The sequence below is a fragment of the Pyrgilauda ruficollis genome, unplaced genomic scaffold (assembly GCF_017590135.1).
Source record: "Pyrgilauda ruficollis isolate IOZ18807 unplaced genomic scaffold, ASM1759013v1 scaffold5, whole genome shotgun sequence".
NCBI lineage: Eukaryota > Metazoa > Chordata > Aves > Passeriformes > Passeridae > Pyrgilauda > Pyrgilauda ruficollis.
Window position 1 is genome coordinate 597,991 of NW_024526599.1, and position 24,324 is coordinate 622,314.

At 48.1% G+C, this 24,324-nt stretch overlaps 1 protein-coding gene across 4 annotated transcripts in view; it reads right to left on the bottom strand.

The window, feature by feature from the left end:
- The window catches only part of LEF1 (lymphoid enhancer binding factor 1), a 69,542-nt gene extending 58,454 nt beyond the window's left edge, over window positions 1–11,088 (bottom strand). For all 4 annotated transcript variants that reach the window (XM_041479900.1, XM_041479898.1, XM_041479901.1 and 1 more), the window contains exons 1-3: window positions 10,879–11,088; window positions 10,000–10,063; window positions 8,418–8,551 (exon numbers count right to left, since the gene is read on the bottom strand). In XM_041479900.1, coding sequence (XP_041335834.1) covers window positions 8,418–8,551; window positions 10,000–10,063; window positions 10,879–11,088 — 408 coding nt within the window. The remainder of the gene's footprint in view (window positions 1–8,417; window positions 8,552–9,999; window positions 10,064–10,878) is intronic.
- Window positions 11,089–24,324: the final 13,236 nt, after the last annotated feature.

Below are 24,324 nucleotides of genomic sequence, written 5' to 3' on the forward strand. Positions count from 1 at the left end.
AATAAAGCGTAAGAGAGAACGGTTTGAGTAACAATTTTTTCAAATCCAACACGTTCATTTGAAACTTATTTTTTCAAGCTGAATTTCAGTTGTGTGCAGGAGGTAATCGGGCAGTAAAAACCAGACCAAAATAGAGCCCAGCATGCTACTGTCAGAGGGCAGCCAAAAAGGGGCATTCTAAGGGGGTAAACTATTTTAGTCGCTTGAGTTTTCAAAAATGTATTCCAGTATGTTCGATGTATGGCTTATTTCCTCAAGATCCTCACTGGCTCTCCCAGTGCCGTCTGGGTGAACTCACTGCTCCTTCCCATGCTGATCTGCAGCAGGCTGCAGGGGACTGGCCTGCCCCATCACCCTGGGCTCCCACACCTGACCTCGCTCACCTGTGAGCTCCCACCCCACTCCCAAAAGCTCCCTGAGAGGCTGAACCTGCACATACGTTTGTATTTGGAAAAGGAGGATCTGGATGTGAGCACAAGGACAGTTTTTTACACTTGGCAGGTCCTAGTTCACATGCAGAGGTTAGGGGGAGAAATCAGCCTCCCCCAGTTTGGAGGGGTCCCTGCACTGGGTCAAGCCCAGCTGTTCTCTGGCTTCACCTCAGCTTTTCTGTACACAAATGTTTCTTCAGTTTAAGATACAGAAGTGCTGCTGATCAGACCACAAAGATGGAACAAGCTGCCACAAAGCCTAAATTGAGGAGAGGGCAACGAAGCCAGCCTGTAAAAACTAATTGAAGAAGATGTACAGTGGAATTTTGCGGCATGGGACAGAACATGGGTTGGAGGCAAGAACCTTGCTCACTGTGAGGGCACAAGGGAATGAAACGAAACTGCAATGAAGGAAATACAGGACTGGCAGGGAGCAAAATAAAGAGCGAGGAAAAACACAGTGAACACTCATAACTGCAGCTTCCTGAACCCAATACAGCACCTCTCAAACTTCAGAAAGGAGAGACCCTCAACAAATCACTGGATTGTGGCATTTAAACAAAGTAAACATATTTGTGTTGCTGGACACAGTTTATCTGCGTTTTAGCACATCAGCAGGCAAAAGGCCTTCTCCCAGACCATGGTCTGTGTTTGACAAGTGTTGACACCTTTAATCGTCACCTCAACATTGTACTTTTTTTATGCTAGACAAAGCTTGCCAATGCAAGACTTGATAGGGATGAAGAAAGATCAAGGCAAAAAGATACGCCAGAACTGTGGAGAGACAACAGACGGTCACAAAGATAAACCTCTGAGACAGTTTTGAAACACAGAAAAAGGCAGAAAATTGAAGAAATAGAGCCTCATAGCATAGCTAAGTGACCAGTTACAGAGAGACAGCTCTGAGCAGTCAGTGTCACTAGGATGCCTACTCAGAAATACAGAGCCTACAGGGATAGCACTTTAGAGCTCAACGCTCTCCACTTCTGAGCCAACAAAACTGCCCAACCAAAGTCCAATCATCCCTTTCCCTGTTTTTTGAACATACATGATGAATCAAACAATTTCCAGACTGGTTTTCTTTAGATAATGACTGCAACCCCATACACACCTCCGTTCAAGTCAGCTAAGGTGAAGCTGAGCTGTCATCAGTATCCACAGGATTTCAGCATCATGCCTTGCAATTCCGTGCAATTTCGCTCCTTGTGCTGACACTGTGAGGTTCGTTGCAGCTTCCACAATTTCCAGGTTTCTCAGAGCAGGGCTGCTGGTTATGTGCAGAGCCTGGCACTGTGCTGGATGTGCAGCACCAGCCTGTTTCAAACTATTTTAAAGCTTCCCTGCTCAGAAAGCAAGGAGGGAAAAATGAAAAAAAAAAAAAAGTCACACAAGCAGCTTTCTGCTGCTCTTTGCAAAAACAGCTTTACCAGGGCTGCCTCACATCACAAGCACATGCCATGTACCCTACTCCTTGGCAAACACTTGCATGAAGTCCCGTGCTCCCAAGGGACTCCCTCCCCTGCCCTGGTCTGGGTGAAGCAGACCTGCCCGCTGACTCGTGCGGCACTGTTTGAAGTACGGGGCTGGAGTACTGAAAGTGCTTGGATAGACAGATGCTTTTGGGAATTAACTGCTCTCTGGCTTGCTTAATAACTCCTAGCCAAAGCAATTCTCTGGTTTATGTGTTACAGCTGGTGACAGCACTACACTTACTTTTTAAGTTGAGCTGCCCATTTTATAAATATTCAATCGAAGCCCCATAATTTTACACTTGTAATTTTTGCTGACTAAGCTCATCCCATTGATTTTATGCCTCAACCTTACCTATATCCACAGCAATTTAAAGAAAATAAACAATCATTGAGTCGACCTTTCAGCTCCATGAAAATGCTCTTCTACACAAGGGATTTGGTAACTTTGAAGATCACAGGCAAAGATATTCTAGTTCCTTCATCCTCCATCTGAAGCCCCAGCAAGCACACCACCACCAGAAGCCATGGAAGGCCAGCTATTTTCTTGGGCAGTTCAGGCCCCTTTTCTTCCCCTTTAGGAGAGCAGGCAATCCCTGACTGATTAGCACAGTTGGCGTACACGTTAACTCCCTACTGCACTTTTAGCTCAATCCCAAATATTCAATGAATACATTTTTATTTAAGTGCTCAATCACTTTCTTGCTGAGAGGACAGATTCCTTTGAAGTGGGAATCCCAAACTAAATAAACATATTCTCAAGTCTCAAATAGAAGCCACTGGGTTGCTAGATTAAGTTATTCTGAGTGCAGTTTTCTTAAGTGAATCTAACAGTTATGAACGGCGGGAGCCGAAGAGAGACACTAATCCCCAAGTGCCGGGGCAGGAGCAGCATGCCAGTGTCCTGCAGAAAGGGACCAAACCCAACAGCCAGATGAGAACTGTCCTCACTCCAAACACGTCTTACAATCAAATCCAGCTCAGAGAGAAATGTCTGCTATCCTGGACAGGGCAGTTTGGGGTAAATGGGAGCCATATCTGCACAGCTGGACCGTCACAGCACATAGTTTCCCTGCAGCAGCAGGCAGGACAGAAGCTGAGGACAACCTGACTCGACCAGGTCAAGGACAGGCTGCCTGGCTCCCAGCAGTGTGTCCCTTGAACCAGACAGACACTGGGTCAGGGTCCATCCACGTGAGAGCAGCACAGGAGATCACAGCAGGACACACACACAGACCTCACGTCGCAAAATGTTCGGGGTTCGTGTTAAAACGGACTCTTGCATGTTTGTCTCTTTGTCTTCTTGAGAGACATGGTGTTTTACTACTAGTAAAAAAGAAAAAAAAGCACATGCCTCTGATAGGACTTCAGAAATATTAAGCAGCAGTAAAATGCTTTTGTGTGGGTTATTTCCTTCCCATATCAGGAGGCATTTTCGTTAACTATAAACAGAAGTTAAGTACTCAAGAGAAGCCAGGCCTGCGGTACCCAGGCTTTTCAATGCCTGCAGGCATGCAGCGCTGCAACTATCTGGAAAAAGCCTTTTCCTCTTTTGATGCCTGAACCTGTGGAGCTTCAGGCTTTCTTCTTGAGCCATATCCTCCTTGGCACTTGCAGCCCATAACAAGCTATTCTTATTAACATTTTTTCTGGGCTGGGATTAAGTTGGAAAAGAGACAGGAATGACATTTTGCTTAAACCACTTTAAAAAGTAAGCAGCAGCTCTACCATCTAAAGTTTATATTGAATCAGCTCCTAGATGTATAGAAAAAAAAAAAGGGATATTTAGGACATAAACACACACATGTATCGCTATACAGAAGTTCCAACTTTGATGATTTGCAATGGGTGGGGTTTTTGATAATGCCTCTGCTCAAGCCACACACACACACACAATTGCTGCCTCTGCACTGACACATCAGGAGAACATTTTGTTTTCCTCACAATTACATAGATTCGCTAATTGCATCAATGTGACAAGGAGGAGGCAGCAAAAGCTGAAAAGGTGCTCTCTTCACCAGTATGTGCCAAAGATCACGGTAACAATGAACTATATACCTAAGACTCTGCCTGGAGCTCTGATCAGCAGCATCCAGATCAAACTTCAGACTAGGACAACCTAGAGCCAGTGTGGTAACTTCTTCTGCCCCTTTTCCAAATGGAGGATCCATCTTATTACGTGGGAGAAAGAAAACGCCACCAAAACTCATCCCATGACCATTCACGGCTTGGGTTTATGTTTCACAGTGGCCTGACTCTGACTAACTTAGACTGACCAGCCATGAATGCTTGAGTGAGAGCAGCTGAGAGACACTTTGCAGCAATGAGGTGCCACTATTAGGGCTGAGCAGACTCCTGTTCTTTCCTGGCGCTGCCATTTGGCAAGACTCAGTGAGCTCCTCAAAAAACAGTGCTAAAATTCCTCCCTGGGCAAATGCTAAAACACTCCATCAAGTCCTGCTTCCATACAGCCAGGAAGCTTTTGTGCTCCTGTGCTTGATTTCAAAGTTATTTAAGGAGTTAATCGGCATCACTGAGCTGCACTGCAAAGCCGTGCGCTGCGCAGGGTGAAGCTGTAGAGCCTCGGTGTTGGATAAGCAGCTCTGGCTTGTGGAGCCCCTCAGCTGCCCATTTCCTCAGGCATGGACCTGGGGTTGTGGAGGGAAGAGAGACATCTGTGACAGGACCACAGCTGCCTAAAGCCCCAGAGCATCCTGCTCCAATGTCAACTTGGGAATCAGAGCAAAGGTTTCTGGTGAGTGATATGGGAGCAGGAGTCGAGCCACAACTTCTGCACTGTGCAAGCTTATTTCATGTTGGGCCAGGGAGGTTTCAGCTGGCCACAGCTCCCAGCAATTTCCTACAACTGCATAGTGAGAGGAAGCAAATTATCAAGAAAAGACTATACAAAGAAAATCAGGTTTGTGTCCTTCAGCAGCTTCCATCTATTCCCCTTGAGGCTCCAAAATTTCCCCACAAGCAAGTGAATCAGCCCCGCTTTCAGAGGAACAGAAGATGTAGTGAGGGAAACAAAACCCTCTCACTGAGGCTCCACAGCCACTCATTTTTGCTATTTCTACCCTCATCCTTCCTTCTGCCCATATTATCCTCTGAATCTCCTGGGACATCAGCTCTTCAAGATGGGAACTAACTCCGTACCCCCTGCCGTACAGAAACAAACAAGGAATATCCAAAATTTGGGAAAGTCCTGCGTTGTTCCTAGCAATCCAACTCTCTTGGAGGAATTCCTGGTCATTTTCAGATACTCTGCATTGTGCAAGTTGCCATAAAATGTTTATACATTGTATCCTCCAACCTATTTAACACATCCAGCTGCTACAGAGCGGCAGATGAGCCAGGAAGAAAGAAACCCAGACCCCAAGAACACATAACAACAGACAAAAGGCAGGTTGCAGAAATCCCCTATCTTTCCGTAGGAAGTTTAACTCATGGGGAATGAGAAATAAAACCAAAATTATCTTCTGGATGAATTTAAAACATGGAGAAATGATCTTTCTTCAGTCACCTCCACTGTTCCCACGTTCCCATCAGTCAAGAAAGCTTTGCCACCCCAAAACTAGTCTTGTTAACCAAAGGAAAAAACCCCACACGTTAGAAAACAAACATCTGTCTCCATCTCCCATCTTCAGCACCCCTGCGACGCTCAGAAACCACCACGAGCTATCTCGAGCACACAGGATGCACATTCACCAGGTGTTACTGCGGTTTGGCACCATCACCTGCCACTTCTCCTGCAGCCACCGAACCACGCTGAGCTTCTCCACTCATCACCTATCTGATAACAACACAAACTGCGGCACCAGGCTCCTACCTGAACTTGCAATTAACACTCTCCTGCTCCTACTAACACAACTTGGAAATAGCAAATCAGTTGCCAGTAAAATAAGAAAATTAAAGAAAAAAAAATGGAGGAGGAGAATGGGGAAGACAAGACCTCTCTAACAACAGCAGATTTTGAATCCTTCTCAAACACCCTCTCCCTTCCAAAAGCTACACTGAAATTAGACTTCCTTTTTTTTATTATTATGGTTTATTAGGCAAACTGTGTCTGACTATAGATTTGCAATTTTAATTTTACAAAGCAAGCTTTTAAAGCATTCGCCTTTTTTAAAAAAAGGAAAGGCTTTTTTTCCCCTCCTCTACATATGGTGATGAAAGTAACTTTTTTCCCTTTCCAGGAAAGCTTTGCTCTCCCTTCTCATAGATGGTCCTTGCCCTGTGTCTGGACGCCGTCCCCCAGGGGTGCATCCCCGGGGCAGTTTGCAGTCAGCAGGTCCTTCCAAGGTGGAGAAAAAGATTCAGCGCCCCAGGGCGCCTTTTTAATCCTGGCTAACACCTCCAGGCAACAGATGCATCAACAAGAAGCGTCTTTGTCATGCAAATAGCAGGGCGCAGGTACACACCAGGCACAAATGGCTGGGGACTACTGACACCCCAGGGGAGACCTCTGCCTCCAGTGCTTGCCGATCTCAGCTGCTGCTTGCCCTGGGAAGGGGAGGCAGAGCAAACCTGGAGGGCAGCGGCTGGTGTCCCTCGGAGGCGAGCGCGGCGCGGAAAGCCGCGGGGAGAGCGAGCGTGGCACCTCCTGGATGCCGCGTTTTGATCTTGCGCGCATTAAACCCAACTGTCAGCAACGAGCCTAGCAAAGATTATCGTTCAATTAAACTAAAAAATTATTTAATAACTCAAGCGTGTAGCCTTGTGGTTAAACTGAAAGAACTCCGGGCTTATGTCAACATTGCAGCCCTGCAACAGCACTGTTTTATTGAAACAGTGGTGCTGCTGTAACATGCAAGAGCAGCCCTGAACTAAATTAGCCCCTCAGATGTTCAGCAGGCAGCTTTACAATTAAAAACAAGACGCGTTTTCCCCCTTTCCTCCCCACCACCACACCCACAAAGGGCAGTTCCTCAAGAGCCTCTGCAAGATGATATTCTGAGGGCATTGATGCCAGATCTGTAAAGAGTGGCAGCCCCACGGCACGCATATATGGGGAAAATCCTCAGTGAATAATTAAATTGGATTTTCTTGTTCCAAGCCATGCACTAGCACTCAGGACTTTCTTAGGAAGGTAACAAGGCAAAGAGAGGGTAAAAAAAAACCCAAAAAGTCTGAAGTTTCCTAGTCCTCCAAAGGGCAGTTTTGAGTCTTGATGCCCTCTTGAAAAGCTGCATGCTTTTGGATTTGATACATCCAAAAGGAAGTTTTATGTAGAACAACGTTTACAACAATAAATATCAACAGACTGTGATCATCATGCTTCACCCTATATGGCTGTAGGCCTCTGAACTGGAATTTATACACAAAAACCCCCCACAGCTATAGAAAGCAATATATTGCATGAGTTTTTGCATCTTTCAAATGCAGATCCATGTGTTTTGCAGTGCCAAAGCACCCTGTCACTCCGACTCCAAACACACGCTAATTTAACACGTTTCGCTGCTGTCAAATTACCAGTGCAGATCAGGCCCCCTTCCTTTTGTTTTTGAAGTCAAATGCCATCGTCCTGAATAAAAATCAAGAACGCCAGAGAGCAAAACAATGCCATGACAGAAACCTCCAAGAAAAAAATCTAGGAGCCAGTAAGAGGGAAAACTGCTTCATCACAGGGAAGTAACAGCATCCAGCTCCTCCTCTCACAGCACGCACAACGGCAGCGGCATTTTTCCAGCACGATGCCTACAAGCAAATTGTTTCCCGCTCCACTCAGGTTCTACTAATATAATTTCCACAGCTCATTTTAACACTGCCTCTCCATTGCTCTGTATGTATACCAAGAGGCTTACAAAAATAAATGGGAATTGACTATCCAGAATTAAAAGTACATTTAAATCCATCAAACACAAATCTACGCCAATGGAAACAGAGGGAACAACCTGGAAGAATCAGTGCTCACCACAATGTAAGGGAAAGCTGTAACTACTGCATCATGGTTGATATTAATTCCTAAACAACCATTTCATAATTTCTGGCTGAAGATACAGAGTATGTTTCAAAGCAATGCTGCCAGATAGATAAAGCCTTCACACAGACCAACTGATGGTGGAAATAAATATAAATCAGCAAAGAGCAATGCCACATCTGAAGCAAAAAAAAAATCCAATCTTCTCATCTTACTGTCATGTAACTTTAGCAGTTCTGCTTCCAGCCCTTGATTTTCCTCAACAAACGAAGAGTTAAAGCCAGAAAATTCACATCTGTCCCAGTCACTACAAAGACAGCATTTACATCATTCTGCCATACATTATCCTACAGTAGTAAACCAGAGCTCCCCCCACAAAGCCCCCAGCCCTGTTCACAGACATTAATCTCAGCTTTTCCACTGTGATCACGACCAACACCACTAAGAGCTCTCAAACTCCACTGGACAGAGGCTCTGAACAGCAGAAGCTCAACCTTCCTCGTCACTGAAGCTACCCAAAAGACCCCATTGTAAACAGACCAAACAGAAGGAAAGCCAGCTTGCCAAAAGCAGCCTTTGGAAGAGATAACTCACTGTTCTGGGGATGGGTGGCGACAGAGATCCATTAGGCATGTATGGGTCGTTATTCATATTTGGCATCATGATATACCCAGAATAACCAGAGTACGATGGTCCCTTGCTGTATAAGCCATTGTCCGGATGCTTTCCTATGGAAGATGAAACAAAGATTACATTATTCCCCACATATGTATTTCTCATGAGTTAGAGCACTCAAACAGGTACTGTGCATATATAAAAATGTTCTACGTGCAAACGTTTCCTTACTCATGGAAATTACTGCTGACAGAAAACAATTTGTAAAAACATTTCTTTTTAGGAAGAGTAAATTCTTAAAGGAGTGAGTATTCTCGGTGAGGAGTTTATGTTTAAAATACAGAATAGCCTCAAAATAAATAATTTTGCTATTACTCATTGAAAGCAAAGTAGACACATCAGCAATGACATCACATTTCTCACGTAGCAGTTTTCCCCAATTTTATACATGCCTCTAGGATTTGTCAATTCAGAATTATTGCCAGTATGGGTTTCCAACATCATTGTTAGGAAAGGGAGGACAAGGCTGTGATAACTAGATATAACAATTTCCTTCTCTTGCTGAGACAGTGTGTGCAGCAAACAATTCATTCTGACTATGCTCACTGGGAACAATTAAAGGGCAGGGGGTGGCTTGGAAGGAGATCCTAACAATTTGGGAGGGAGGCTGTCAGGCACACATGGTACTACAGTCAGTAGGGAAGCCCAGTGAGAGGCTATTTGATCGGGAAAAATAAGTGTTTGGGTCCAGGTCCCACAAACTGGGTGAACAGGTCTCCCACCTACATGCCCACTGACAAGGATACGACCTGAAAATGAGGGTTTAAGAAGATGGAAAGCTGAAAACTATCAAGAGGTGAACACCTCCCCCTCACTGCCCAAATGCTATGAGCATGGACATCATTGCTTTTATGCTGTTTAATTACAAATTTGCAGGAAGATGGCCAAAGTGTCCTGGAAAGTACCCGGACTGAACTCTGTCTTTATACGGAATTTATAATCTGGTTTAGCTTGTGATAAGCATTTGATTTTAAACATAATCTCCCACCCTTCACAGCACACATTCTTTGCATGCGTGTCCAGCTTCCTAAATGATATTTGATTAACTTTGTTACTTCCTTTGTCCTCCTCAATCGAAATTAAACACTTGATACATTAAAAAATGCAGGAGATCTGCTCATACTTAGATTTGAAAAAAGAGACTTAAGTGACAGACTTTGGCTATGGGGAAAAGCAGAGGGTTTCTGAACACAACTGTACACTGCATGAGTGAAGAGATAGATGTATTTAAGGTGATATCCTAAAAATAGTTACTTCTTCAGTGAAGATCCATTTGGCCTACTTATCAGTTTCTAAACAACTGGAATACCATTTGGTCACTCAAGATAAATGCGCGGCACGTTCGTCTCCTTTTTAAATGCGCTTTGAAAAAGCTTTGGCATCCCTTCCCTCCAAAAGATATTAAATTTATGTTTTCCAAAAGAAACCAAGTTCCAGTTTGAAGAGTGTGTCGCAGGTCACAGAGGGACAACATTGCAAGACGGGACTGTGTGAGTCTCACCTTCCTCGGGGTGTTCTCTGCCTTTATCATGGTAGGAATCCTGTGCTTGAGTCTGTCTGGAAACCTGACCACAAGGAATCCACCATCAGAAAAGAAGAAAAAGAAGAAAAGTCATTGTATGGATGCTCATTTATCAAACACAATGCTACAGTTTTTTGAAGGAAGAGAGGATTTTAGAGCACAAGATTAACATCTTTCTTTTTCCTCCTAAGTCGCTTGGAAGGCAACTGTACCAAAAACATTTGTGTAAACTATTCTTTTATGACAACGTGAATAACTACATGGCTTTGCAAAGCATTTCTAGCAGAAGCACCCTGCATTTAATGAAAGTGGATCATTTCTGGAAAATATTTGGCGCTCTGGCGGTCAAAACGCTCTTGGTAAAAAGATACCAAAAATAATAATAATGAAAATCAGGTTGCCCTCCTTAGCAGATCTTTAGGGGACAAAAAAAAAAAAAAAAAAAACCAGAAAAAAATTAAACAAAATTTTTTAAAAGGCAGGTTCCCAGCTCGCCCTGAAGTTATTTTAGAGTCGGGAATTTCTTCCCTAACAGTTTTATGCAAATCCCTTAAAGAGTTTACAGCTAACGCTCCGACCCCGCTGATTTTACTGAGGAAATTTCATGGCTGCTTGAGGTCTAATACCACCGCACCGTCGGGGAACTCCCGGCAACTTTCTCGTCCCGGGCCGAAGCGCGGAAGGGGCTCTGCCCGGCGCACCTCTGGAGACAGGATTTGGGATGGAATGATTTCTTTTCTTACGGGAAATTTTTCCCGGTGCCCCTCCGAAGCTCCCTCCCCGCGGCGGCGGCCGGAGCCCGCCGGCATCCCGCGCCCCCTCGGTCCGCGCTGCCCCGCGGAGCCCGCGGCCGCGCACCTCATGCCCGTTGGCGCCGGGGGCGATCTCGGACTCGTTGACGAGGGAGGACTTGATGTCGGCCAGGTCGCCCTCCTCCTCGGGGTGGCTGATCTCGGCGAAGATCTTCTCTTTCTGGGGGTCCCCCTCGTCCTTGAAGGGGATCATCTCGTCGGTGGCGCAGAGCTCCGGGTCCCCCCCGCCGCCCCCGGCCCCCGGCAGCTGCGGCATCCTCACGGCAGCGCGGCGTCTGCTGCGGCCGCCGGCCCGCCGCGGGAAGGGGAGCGGGCGGAGCAGCGGGGGGAGGAGGAGGGCGGAGGAGGAGGAGAGAGGAGGAGAAGGAGGAGAGAAGAAGGAAAAAATCCCGTGAACTCCTCGGGGCTGCTCTCGGCAGCCGGAGACCCCCGCCTGTCCGCCCGCCCCCTCGGGGCCGAGGTACCCCGTCTTCCGCACGACACCGACGTCCCGGGGACCCTCGCCCCGACGCGCCGCACGGCCGGAATAGGTCGAAATACGCTCGCCCGTGTCCCGACCGCGCCAGGGACCGCCCCCCGAGAGACCCGACCCCCCTCCATCCCCCCCGGGACCCGGGCTCACCCCGGGGGCGAGGAGACGCGGAGGGGAGCGGAGCCCGCCCGCGCTTCGCCTCCGAGTGAAACTGCCACCACCCCGGCGGGACCGAGTTAAAATGGCTGGGGGGAGGCGGGCAGGGGGAGGGGGCGTCCCGGGGGAAGGGGCCGGCGCTGCCCGTGCCGCGCACCCACCGGGCCTTTGTCCGCCGCTTCGTCCGCGGCTCCGGGCACGGCTGGGCTCGGCTCGGCGGCACCGCGAGGGGCGGGGGGCCGAGGAAGACACAGCCCCGGGAGGGAGGGAGGGCAGGAGGGGAGGGGGGCGGGAGGGAGCGGGTGCGGGGCTGCCCCCGGGCAAACTTTGCTCTGGCTGCTCTGTCCGTGTGTGTACCTACACGCGCACGTGTACGTTTGTGGGTGCGTGTCCGCGTCGCTGGGGGTGCGCCGGGGCACTGCCGCTCCTCTCCCTTGCCAGCCGAGAGCCCGCTGAGGAGGGCACAGGCACTAGCTGCATCCCCGGGAAGGGCGGACAGACCTGCTTTTTTAGGGCTGCTTTGTTGAGCTTTCCCCATCGCCACATGGTGCTGCTCCGGTGTGGGAAGTGTGCGAGGGGTTGACCAGGCTCTGCCCGCGCCCGCATCGGACGGAGGGCAGAATTAAGACATCCCCATTGAATCCAGCAAGTGCCCGGCAGAAACGAGTAGTAGCCCCCGGGAGACGGGGAGAAACCCGCCGGGGTGAGCTCGTCCCAGTTTCGGACCGGTAAATGGAGCCAGAGCAGTAACGGGGATTCACCCCTCCAGCCTGTCCCGTTCCTCCAGCACTGCGCTGCCCCGTTAGCTCCCGCCTGATCCGGCATCACCCGGCGACAGGGCACGGGTGCAGTAAAAAAAATCATCCAGACAAAAGCAGGCGCTGCGCTTGGGGAACGTCAGGATCCGCAACTTTTATTTTGCGAACACGATGGGCGCACATTTTGCAGGAAACAACTTCCCAGTATTTTGGCATCGGAAAAGTGCGCTTTGTGCTTTGCACATGCCCCGTCAGGTTGCTAAACCTTCAAGCGCCGGGAGCCGGAGGAACGGGAACATGTGGATGCTCAATCCGTTTTCGGCAGATGCTGGGTTCGGCACGGCGGCACTGCCGGCCGGGACACGGGCGGGCTGAGCCCAGCTGCCCACGCCGCCGCCCGCGGCTCTGCGAAATCGTCCTCGAACGGGTAATTAAAATCCAGCTGAGAAATTAAACCCTCCAAACCCCGAGGAAGGGAGCAAGGTAGCGGTAAACGGGGGATGGACTTGCCAAGTCGATCAAGTGCGTGAAATAAATGATCGAGAAAGGAAGAAATTAGAAATGTAACTTCTGGGAAAGGGCTTAATTGTGCAGTGCTCCTCAGATGCAGGGAGACCCCCTCTCTCCCGGAGACGGCTGCAGAGAGGCGATGGGGAAGCGGTTGTTTGGAAAACGACAGACAACTCGGGGATGGCTCCTGAGCGGAGATGCACATCTCCGCATCCCTCCCGCCTCTCTTCCCTTTCCTGGCGCTCGGCGGGCACCGGACACCCGGGTCGGGCAAAGCTGCCCCGGGACGGTCCCGTTCTAAAAAAAAGACCTTCGCCGAGAGGCTGAGCGTTGCAACCCGCTCTCCCGACGGGACGGGGAGGCGCGGCCCGGGAGCAGGCAGGGACCCCGCCGCAGGAGCCGGCAGCGCGGCCACTCCTCTGTTTCATTACCGTGTCCCTCTGGAAAAACAGCCTCCCCCCGCCCCTCCGCCGTGCCTTTACGTGGGCTGGAGTCTTTCCCGGATCGGTTTTTTGCCTTTTTGAAGGCAGAAAAGGGCCGGGATGGGGGCGGCGGGACCGGGGCGGGGGAATGTGTGTGTGGAAACCGTAATGATTTACGACAAAAAGATAAACTCAGGAAACGTCAACTCCAACGTCAGATTTGACTGGAGACAACACAAAGCTGTCGCTTTACTCGCAGTCCTTGGGGCACGGCCGGAGGCGGGGGACAAGGCCCGGGGTATGGGGACGCCCCACGGTGGCCCCGCTGTCGCCCCCGGCGGGACCCGCCGCCCTCCCCGCGCCACCGGGAGCGCGCCCGCCGCCGAGCCCGGCGCCCGGCTCCGCAGCGGCTACCGCGCCTTTGGTACTTTCGTAGGGGCGATTTTTGCGCTTGAGGTGTTTCTTCTTTTTCCCCTCTTTTGCTTTTAGCGTGAGTTTGTATATTACCGGGTTCTGGTTTTGTTTTTTGTTGTTTGTTTGCTGTGTTGTTTAATTTTGGACAGGTTTTGCTGGGGTTTTTTTTGGTCGTTTGAATGGGTTTTAGCGTTTCAGAGGGAGTTGAGCAGTTTTTGTTTGTTGGGGTTTTTGCATTTTCAGCGTTGAAGTGACCCGCACCTCGAGCACTCCCCGACGGCCAGCCCGGCTTGCCCGGGCTCAGGGCGGGCTGGGGGGCGAGAACGGGGAGGGCAAACCGGCCCTGGGGCGGGCTGAGCTCCAGCGCTCGGGGAGCGGGACGAGCCCCGTGGAGCTTCAGCAGGGCTGAGAGGGGAGAACCGGGGTGCCAGTGCCGATCCCTCCGGGCGCAGCAAGCAGGGCGGGGGGACACGGGACACTCTGGCGTGCGAAGCGGGGCCGCCGGCGGCGCCCCCTATATAGGGAAGGGCGGGAGTGGGGCGGGGCGGCGGCGCCTTTGATGTCCCGCCGGCGGCCCCTTTCATCCCCCCCCGGTTCCCCCCCCGAGCTCTTTGTGTGACTAAATTTGGCAGGAGCATGGAGGCGCGCCAGGGCGCCCACGTGTGCGCCGAGCTCCCAGCTGAGCGAGCCGGGGTTTTCTTCCGGGTAAGGAGACAGCGGGGGAGATCAAAGAGTTTGGGGAGCTGGAGCCGAAATGTGCAGTGGGGCGAACAGAGTGGTCGGGGGGACTGGCGGGGGGGGAGAAATAGTCTCGGAAAAGGGGGTTGCAGTTGTTTTCTGAAAAGAAAAAAAAGAAAAAAAAAGAATAAAAACCAACCAACGAACCAAGAGACCAAGCCTTTTGTTTAAAGCCGCCGGGCTGTGGAGCCAAGCGGGCTCCGCCGGGAAGAGCCGCCCGACAGCGCGTCCAGGAGCGCGGCCGGCCGGGCCAGGGGCAGAACTCCTTCGTAGTGCCTGAGAAAGGGCAACCAGCAGCAAATATCCCCTTCTCCCACCCGCGAGGCCCGTTCGGAGGTTCGAAGGGAGTCCTTCCAGGCAAACCCCCCGCGGTTTTTTCTCCCCCTGGGAAGCGATGTCGAGGGTGGTCCCCCGAGGGGTGGGTGCACGGGGGCCAGGCGCCCTTTGCGGCAGCCCACGCCGCTCCCCGCGGCTCCCCGGCGGGCACCGCGCTGCCGAGGGACAGCGGCGCTTCTTTCTGAGCCGTGCTGGCACAGCCGGGCTGCGCCACGGGCATCCCCGGGGCCCCGCTGCCGCCCGGCACATCCTGCCCGCCCCGGGCCTGCGGGGATGTCACCCGGCTCTCGCTGCTCCCTCAGGACTGCAAAGCACAACAAAGAATGTTGGGTTTTAAAATTTCTCAAACCGAGCCTTCTCGGTGCCTTTTCAAGGCAATGTGAGTGAATTATGCGTGTTCCCCGGGTCTGCGTTTGCCACCCCATTTAGATAACACCCGTGATTTATGTGCAAGTTGAATATATAGGCTGAATTCCCAAATTCCTTCTGAAGCAAATAAATCCTCCTCCTTCAGGACATGGGGTGAGCAGGGCCAGAGCAGGGATGTGATGATTAGCCCTGACTCTGCAGAGTTATTGCTGGTGTCCTGCACATCTCAGTGCTGCACAGCGTCACTGGGGAGCCAGCCCCAGGCTGCCTCAGGTTGCATGGATGTGTTTGCAAATATGGACCTGTTCTGTGCCTCTACAACAAGGATAATACTTCTAAGGCATTTTTTTACTCTGTGAGAATAAATTCATTCTTGTGTTTAAAGAGACTCTTCTGATGATCGCCATAGGGAAAGCTCTAAATAAGAGATCAGGATTTTTGGGGGTGAAAACCTAGTGTCCTCCCTCACTCTTATGTTGTACCAGGCACAGTCCCTTTGGTGGTGCAGTTCCTTTTACAAGCACAGTGTCCAGATATCTGACATACCTTTGGATTTGGGTCCAGGTTTGGATTACATGCACTGTGGCTCACACTCCATGGCCTGTGTCCCTCGGGTGGGTCACCTGCCGTGGCCTCCAGATGATGCTGATGCCGGTTCCTGGTTGCCTTGAGGGAACTTAGGTGTGGTGTGGATTTCTCATTGCACTTATCCTGTCATGGTGGCTGAAAGGGATTCTTTCCAACAGTCACATCAAGAGGATTCTGCCGAGTGAAGGGAACAATTCTGTATTTGGTGCAGATTTATATTTTAAATAGAGAAAAAACCAAAAAGGGAATAATATGTTCTGGTTTTGAAGACTCATTTACTATGAGCCTTTACGAAATACGGGCTCATTTTTCAAATTTATAACAAAGGGCATCCTGGCTATGTTTCTAGCAGCTATATCAAAGAGTAACTGCACTTCTCATTTAAAGCTACTTTGAAAGAGATCACATGTAATAGGTATTAGGATATTAAGAGTGTATATGTGCTTTTTGCTTTTTAATTTACACATCCAGCTTTCCAGTTCTGGGATGCCATTAATGTTCTTAGCCCAGAATTACGCTATTTAAAGAGCTAGGTTTTCTTAGCTCTTGCAACAACATGGGCTTTATGAGATTTGAGTGGGCAAATCTTACCAGTGCATTTTTACTGTAAGAGCTTTTGTTTAGAGGAAGGTAAACATGTTGTTATCTTATTTTGAGATAAAAATAGTAGGACAGGGCACGGGTGCAGTTTTTTTTCTTCTTCTTCTTTTTTTTTTTTTTTTTTTTTTTTTTAAGTGCAAGATAAAATACAGGGCAAGTAGCATGGTTTATTCAAATAAATGATGACACAAAGTGGCTTGCAAACTAACCCTTACATTGTGCAGTGCCATTGCAGGATTATTTCTGATGACTCATCAGATCAGATAATCCACAGCATGTGGATAAAAGGGGACGCAGGACTCAGAACTAAACCCAGAAATCCACACTTGGAAAAATGCAAAATGTGAGGTTAATGTTGTATTAAAGGTAAGACCTGAAAAGAGCATGGCAACATGCTGCCCCCCAGCAGGGATTTTTAGCCTGGCATTTTTGAAAGGACCAAAAAGATGTTCAAAGGGAGGGGAGTAAAATATCCCTGAAGGGGCCTTTGAAAATCCAAACTTTAGTAGTTTTGTGGGACGCCACATTAATGTGAGATTCTAGCTGAGGAAATGTGTTTTAATTTCAGAGTAGCAGTTTTGCCCATTTACGTCAACATTTCCTACTTTCTTGGAGGGGGAAGTTCTGCTCCTGAATAAATAAATGTTATTCGTGTCCCAGAACGGATGAGATTTTCTCCATCCCCGGGAGCCAGGATGCCACACCCAGGGGCAGTGTCTGTGGGCAGGCTTTCAAAGGCCCCTCCAACAGAGTCCTGCTTCTGCACCTCTAGCTTGGACTCAGAAGTGCTGGTGAGTGTCTCATGCTGCAACTTCTTGGATGCACCAGGGAAAGCCCCTCAGGGCCTTCTGCTGGGGTTTTGTGCACGTGTCATTGGAAGCTTTATGCTGAAAATGTTTATTTCTATTTGTACTTAATTGTACAGTGCAATATTAGTATCTGGAGCCCCATAAGTATATGAGGTGTTTTGTAAAGCAGTTTGTTTTTGTAAACCCTTTTACAATAGCCCTTGGCTTGGTTCTAGCTTGACCTGTTTTGGAATTCAGCATACACCAATTGATATGTTCTGCCAAATATATAATGAACAGTCAGAGCTGACTGTGCACCAGTGTTTCCTTCTAGCTTTTGAAATGGCGATCGTTCCCTTTCTGGGTTCCCAACGAAATCAAAGCATCTTGTAATCCTTTGCTTGTTTTTAAGTGACAGTAGTCCTCTGTTCCCTGACAAATATTGCCAGCAGAAGCCTGGTAGCTCCAGACAAGGTCCTTTGAAAGAGGTGGGAGGGGAGAGAGGCTCTGCAGGCAACTTTCCAGCAGCAGCTGTGCACTAACGGCATGGGAGTGTGGGAGGCTACTCCCGGGTTAGTAAGACAGTTCAGCAATGCAGTGAATGTGTGCTCGCAGTACATGACTCCTATTTACTTTTTTTTTAATTCCCTGACCTTTGTCTGACCAAATCCATCGCCGAAACGCAGCTGGATGGGGAGGGGACCAGCAGCCAGGCTGTACCAAGGATCTTGCTGCCTCAGTGAAACACGCGGCGCTCCCCCAGGGAAAATGTTTAAGGCGAGTAACGAGGTGGCGAATTTTCCTTCTTGCTGAGAAAGGTATTTGGAGTTGGGTCTTATTTTACTGTACCATCTCTCACTTCCCATGGAAGTAAGTGCCATTAATTTGCCTGGCAGAGGTATTAAACTGTAACAGCTGAATACCAGTCAAAGGCAGCACTGTTTGATAGGGAAGTGCCAGAGAAAGAGGAGTTTGCGGGAGTCTGGGGTATTGTTCAGAGCCTTGTGATCTCAGCTTCATCACAGCTTCACAGTTTCAGGTCTGGTAATGATCTGAAAATACAAGTCTTCATGGCGACTGGAAAGCAGAGAGGCACAACAGCAGCTAGGGCTCACCTTTTGATGAAGAGCATTTCATCTGGTCATTTCACCTTTAGCTCCATTTTCCTTTGAGTGGGTCTCATGGACTACTTGTGTCCACGTCCAGGGGAAATGAGCAGTTTTGTCTTGTAATTAAGAGTTTCAGAGAGACTCTCAAAGATCAAGGGAAGTAAAGAAATGTGAGCAAAAGTTCTGCAAGTTGTCAAAGGAGAACATCACATGCAAGGAGATTTCAGTCAAATCCTGCAGACCCTGACTCATAATTATGCTGGATCAGGGACCTACAGATGAGACCCCATGCTGAAAAAGAGCTGATGGGGGTGGCACTAAGGACAGTGTGGGGTAGAGGAGAAAGCTGTAAGTGAATGGTGTCACTTAAAATTCCAAAATTCCCTGTGTGGTGCTGCTCTGGGTCTCCCAGTTTGCTTGTGGCTCCTGCTGAGCTCAGCCAGAGCATGGGTGCTCAGGCTGTCTTCAAATAAGCCCTGCCTAAGGAGGAGAATGGTTTCTGCCCTGCTGGAGAAGGGTAAAGAGACAGGGGGACCCTTTAGGCTGGCTGGGCTATTGCAGAGGGTGGAAGCAAGGGTTCGGATTGTGGCCCTTGTTGCTCATCTGCCAGGTTACACCATGACTGATCAGCTTTGGGCCTGTACATCTCCACAGAAAGCTGTGCTTTCTCTCCTCTTTCTACCTTGCCTCCTCTGCTGCTTTGTGTGGTCAGAAGGAAGGAGCAGCTGCAAAACTTGCACGTCTGGGTGAGCCTCCAGTCGGCAGCTGAGCCAACAGCCCGTGCCCGTGCAGCAAGGCTTTTCAACAAAACAAGAGACTCCAGATAATAACACTCTTCCTGGCTAAAAGACTGTAATAACTTTTACTAACTTCAACACCTTTTCAAACAATGTGTAATTAAATTGTGAAGTTTCTTGCTGCAAGATGTTGTGGAGTCTGACAGGATGAATGGATTCAGAAAAGGATTAAACAAATTCATTTTGTCTATGAAACAACCGGTTGGATACAACTTCCAGCCTAAAAACTCCCTGAACCTCCAATTGCAGGCAGTCATTCTGGGCACACAGAAGGTGATGCAGCAGAGAAGTGCAGATTGGAAAATCAAAACCTGCAGAAAATTGCTCAAATGCATGCTGTGATGGGAAAGTCAGGATCTGAATTTGCAGCATGCCGTCGGTCACTGGCCTCAAGCTGTAACCAAGATTGGTACCAGCTGATGTATGCATGCTGCTACTTATGTTGATAATGAAATAAAACTTTCCCTGCTTTATTTGTCTGTCCCTTGAGGAATTCAGTTTTTCAGACCTCTCTCACAGCCAAGACTACTTTTATTACATTTATTTATGTTTGCTGGCTGTGAAGCATCTAAATAGTGTTTCATTTAAAAAAATCTTTATACGAGAAAGATCAGAAGCATTCTGTGGTATTTATTTTTCTTTAAAGAGGGTATCTTTGGCATGCAGGCAGACTGTGGCTCACCATTATAAGTTAGCAAAGGATCATCCATGAGATACTAGCCATAACCAGAATAATATTAGATAACTAGAAAAATCAGCTTTTAATGGGATTTCATTTCAAGATATATTATTTTGAGTTTCAGTAAAGTTTTTCCTTGAATGTGAACAAACACCTTGTAATTTTGAGTTCTCTTCCTCTTAAACACTGTGCATTTAGCCCTGATATGGGCACAGGATTCACCAGATTATTTTGCATTAGAAGAGTGCTATCTTTAGTGAGAGCAATTAAGGCAAAGGGGCTGCAGGCCAAAGCACTGGAGCTGTATAAGGATAGCAGAAGCTGTAGATTAAGCTGTATATTAATTACTTGGTTCCCTACTTGGAGCTATGAACAGTGAATTCTTTAATTTAATGTTGCATTTTTTAAGGTAGTTTGTGGTTCACTAAAACCCAAAGCATTGGGAGGTTTTGCAGGTAGATATTAAAATGGTGAAACTACTACAGATGTTTTGAAAAAAACAGCTGAAGCAGACTGCAGAGGTGGATCCAGAGGGAGGGTGCAGGGCAGCACTTGGAGATGTCCAGGTACATTGCTTTGTGCAAGCTCTTGCACAGGGCTGCAGTAAGGTGTGTTTACTTCATCCATGCCCTGACCTGGGCTGTGGATTTGATGTTGTGTGAATGAATGTCTGGTTCGGGCAGGAAGGTCTCCCCTCTTGCTCCACTCCATGGTTTGTGGAGCTGCCCACACAGCCCCTGTTACACATGGTATGCTCTCCAAATTAACAGGTTTCTGCCCCAGAGAAGCTTGTGCTCTGGAGGAAGTTCGTGTCTTTGAACTTATTTGAGTTATCCTCATTTGGGGAAATGAATTCCTTCAGCTCATTCTCATCTTTCAGAAGCTCCTTGTCCCCTCAGCCACACTTTTGTCTCCCTTGTTACTGCTGCACATCCTCCCCGTGGACTCTTCCCACAGCTGGGGAAGCCTGCAAGATCCCCTGGGGCTGCTCCCGATTTCCCCCAGGCACCAGGGCAGCTGCCTCTTGCCCAGTGCCCGAGCAGAGGAGGGGGCCCTGTTAATGTTACTTTGTTCAATTGATCTGGGGCTTGTCAAACATATGTGCCTTCAAAAGTCCTGGCTCTGACCTGGGAGACAGGTGGCACCTTATTAGCCTTTTCAAAGGGAGCTCTCCTGATCTGCTGTGTAATTTAGGCTCCTGTGTTAAATATAACTCAGCGTGGAGCGATGCCTGTGACCATCGTGCTTGGGCCAGTGCCTGCCTGTCAGTTCTGTGGGGCTCTGCACAAATGCAAGAGCTCCCACCGGGCATCCTCCCTCCAGGCTGAGGGTCTCTGCCTGTGGTGGCTGTCATCGTCATGCAAGGAAAGCATCCTTTGTGCCTTACTCCCATCAAGAGCACAAATACCCATTTACTATCTGGTAGAGGAGGAAATGGCAGCAACACTCTTCACACTGATTCTCAGATCCATCCCTACCACAGAGCCACAGAATCAATGGTGTTGGAAAAGACCTCTGAAATGGTCGAGTCCAGCCTATGACTGAACACCACCACGTCAACTAAGCCATGCCACCAGGTGCCACGGCCAATCTTCCTTAAACACCTCCAGGGACAGTGACTCCACCACCTCCACATGTAGCCTATTCCCATATCCAAATTCCCTGATAATAGACATTAGTGTAATGTAAGTGTGTAACAGTTAACATTTTACTTCTCTGCCCCTTTTCTTCTGTCAGGAGCCCAAATGCCAGCCATCACCTGGGTGATGTGGAAAATGCATGGCTTGAGATTGACCTGAGGGCTGAGCTTCTTTCAAAATTGCTGTGATTCCCGAGAGAGAGACATGGGTACCATCAGGCCAAGGAAGAAAGAGTCCGTGCCCAACAGGATTGCTGGAAGTGGTTTCCACAATCTCTCCCTGGAAAGGCAAGAGGCAGCCAAACCAGGACATTTTATTTGTTGCCTGCTTGCCCTGCCCGAGTTTAGACCATGTAGCTGTGGGACAATGTGAGCACACCTAGCTGGGCTGAGGTGGTGGCTGCGCTTTCCCTCAGCAATGAAAGGTTTTCTACTGTGCAAATTATTGTGCTGGGCTGTGCCAGTAACCAAAGTGCTTTTCCCAGGAGGAATAAACAGTCCACCATCTCTTTTATAAAGGTGAGTAGGTCTGGCCATTCAGACACACCAGTAGAACAGAAGGTGTAATCAGTAGGCTTTTTTCATGAATACCGATTTATTTTATTTACATAAAAACTATAAGGACAGCTCTCTAAGTTTGTAAGGCTTTAAAAGCTTAAACCAAGCTAAATGGTTAGAAGAACACAAACCTGCTCATGGAACTCTGTTAGCCCAACTTCTGTCTCAGAACACACCTCTGCTGGATGCAGCCTAGAAACACGTGATTTACAGTCCATGATGAGCCTTTGCTGATGCTGTCCTGGGGAAGGTGAGAAGAACTCTCCATAAAGCTGAAGGATCCTCACAACAACTACAGTACCCTGGAGCCCTTGTTCCTTCAAATTTTACAGCATCTGGCACAAGCAGCTCGGTCAGATGTGATGGCTACGGAGCAGTGCCTGCAGGAAAGCTGTGAGCCATTTGGAGCAAAGAAACCCGTAAGACACCTCAGAGTATGATGTCACATGGAAACATCGGGGGCATTCAATAGTAACTGCAGCTGCATGTTATTTATCAGCCACGTTTTGGGGTTGTGTTGGCCTTTATGTGCATGAGGATCTGCCCCACTTCTCCATTGCCACCAAATTCTTAAGCTGTTTGACAGGATTTGGTCAAGTACACCATCCCATAAAGTTTGTGTGGGTTTTTCTGTGTTTCAACCTAGAAGTAATTTTTTTCAGCAAGATGTAGGAGCAACGTTTATTTTCAGTTTCTTTGAGGCAGTTTGGAGCCAGAAAGGAACAAAAAAGCCTCCAAACACCAAAGGAAATGGTGCCACTGAACAAAGGGTCTCTTGTTTGTAAACTTCCATTTTAAAGTGTTGGTGCATATTCTACTGGAACAGTTTTTCATTTTTCACTTATACAGTCCAATGTTTTAAATACTAACCTATTCAAGAGTCAAGTACTTTTTAGGGCCCTTTGGAGTGTCTTTTCAGTGCTGTGTCTGTTTCTGAGGAAGCTGAGCTGTCTTCATTCCTCTGTATCGATCCTCTTAGATAATGTATCCAAAGAGAAAAAGCAGGGAGTGTTTCAGTTTGCAGAGAAGCGCAGTGAAGAGAGGGAGCTGAATCTGTCCTGTAGTCTGTCAGCTGCAGAGCCTTCATCACTGAATGATCCTCACCTCATGTTTCTTGCAGCACAAGAGCAGGACTCTATTTCAGAAAAATAACAACCCAGGAACAAAATAAATAAAAAAGAAACCCCAACACTCCCTTGCTCCACCCTCAATTTTCCTTTGAATCTAGACGTGGTCTAACCAGGAGAATTTTTTTTTCTCTGCACTTTTACCTTAATATTTCTGTCTACATTGCTGTGCCTCTCTCTGCTGCCAAAGCTAAGTGTTTGCTGAATTAAATAAACCATGCTGCATTGACAGAGCTCGTGAATGCTGCTATTGTCACCAGAATCCCTTTTGCTGCTCTGACCCCAAATCCTAATGCCAACTGTGGTGCAGTCATAAGTGAACAAGAATTGATCATGCTGACGGGACTGAGAAACTCTCCAAAAGGTGGTTTTGTCACCATGTGGCAAAACTTTGGATATGTTACATCTGGTCCTGTTTGGAATCACTCCTGTCTGTCAGGAAAAGATTTTTTAAAAAAGTAAATGCTCAACAAATTCAAGAAAAGCTCTTGTCATATGGCTAAAAGCCCCCAGGTAATAATTTCAGTTACAGGGTCATTAATAATATTGGATTTAATGGATTTCCAGTGTTTGCATAATGCAATAGGGGATCCACAAGGAAATGGATTGTTCCTATCTGTATTGTGGAAAAGAACTTAGGGTTGATGCAATATAAAGTCTCTAAGATCAAAAATTAGAGTCAGTTCAGACAAGATAGTTTCTTAAGTCCTAAACAGGAGAGGTCTGAATTTTCAAACCAGAACTGTAATAATTAGTCTCCTAATTTTGCATGTCTGAAATGCCTACATGCTGTTGTATATTCCAGAACCACATATTACTGAGAAGTTCATATAAAATATTGGGTCTACTCTTTTTTTGTGTGAGGTTTAGAGACAAACACGTCCAGCTTAGCATCCAGTTGGTCTTTGTCCAACTATCCAGGAAAAGAACATCCCACCTCAAATCCTATGCCATTATTCCCTCTGGCTCTTGTTCTTACCTCTCCTTGTGGACATGCTGAGCAGCAGCTGCAGCAGAAGAGCTGCTTTGGGCAGTTCTGGTGAGGAGCTGATAGCTCAGACCAGTACTGGAGTTCCAAAAGGGGAATTGACCTGTGGGTTTCAATTTCTCTTCCAACACATTTGCATGAGGCAGCACGATAAGCCTTTTCAGCAATGTTTTCCTCTTCACTTTGTCTTCCTTTCTGACAACATAGCACAAACCCCTGGATGTGGTTGTACAGAGAGCTGCTGCATGAATGACTCAAGCTGTCTGCAGACACTGTGTCCCACTGACACGCATCCTCACCTGGGAACTAGGGTTTCTCCCAAAATGGGCACTCCCTGTGTGAGCTTTACAGAAATAAGGAGAATTTCCTTCTTCCACCTTAAAGCATGAGGAGAAGCGTCCTAGTCTGTAATAGTTTTAGGTTTGTAAGCAGAGGCTCTGGGCC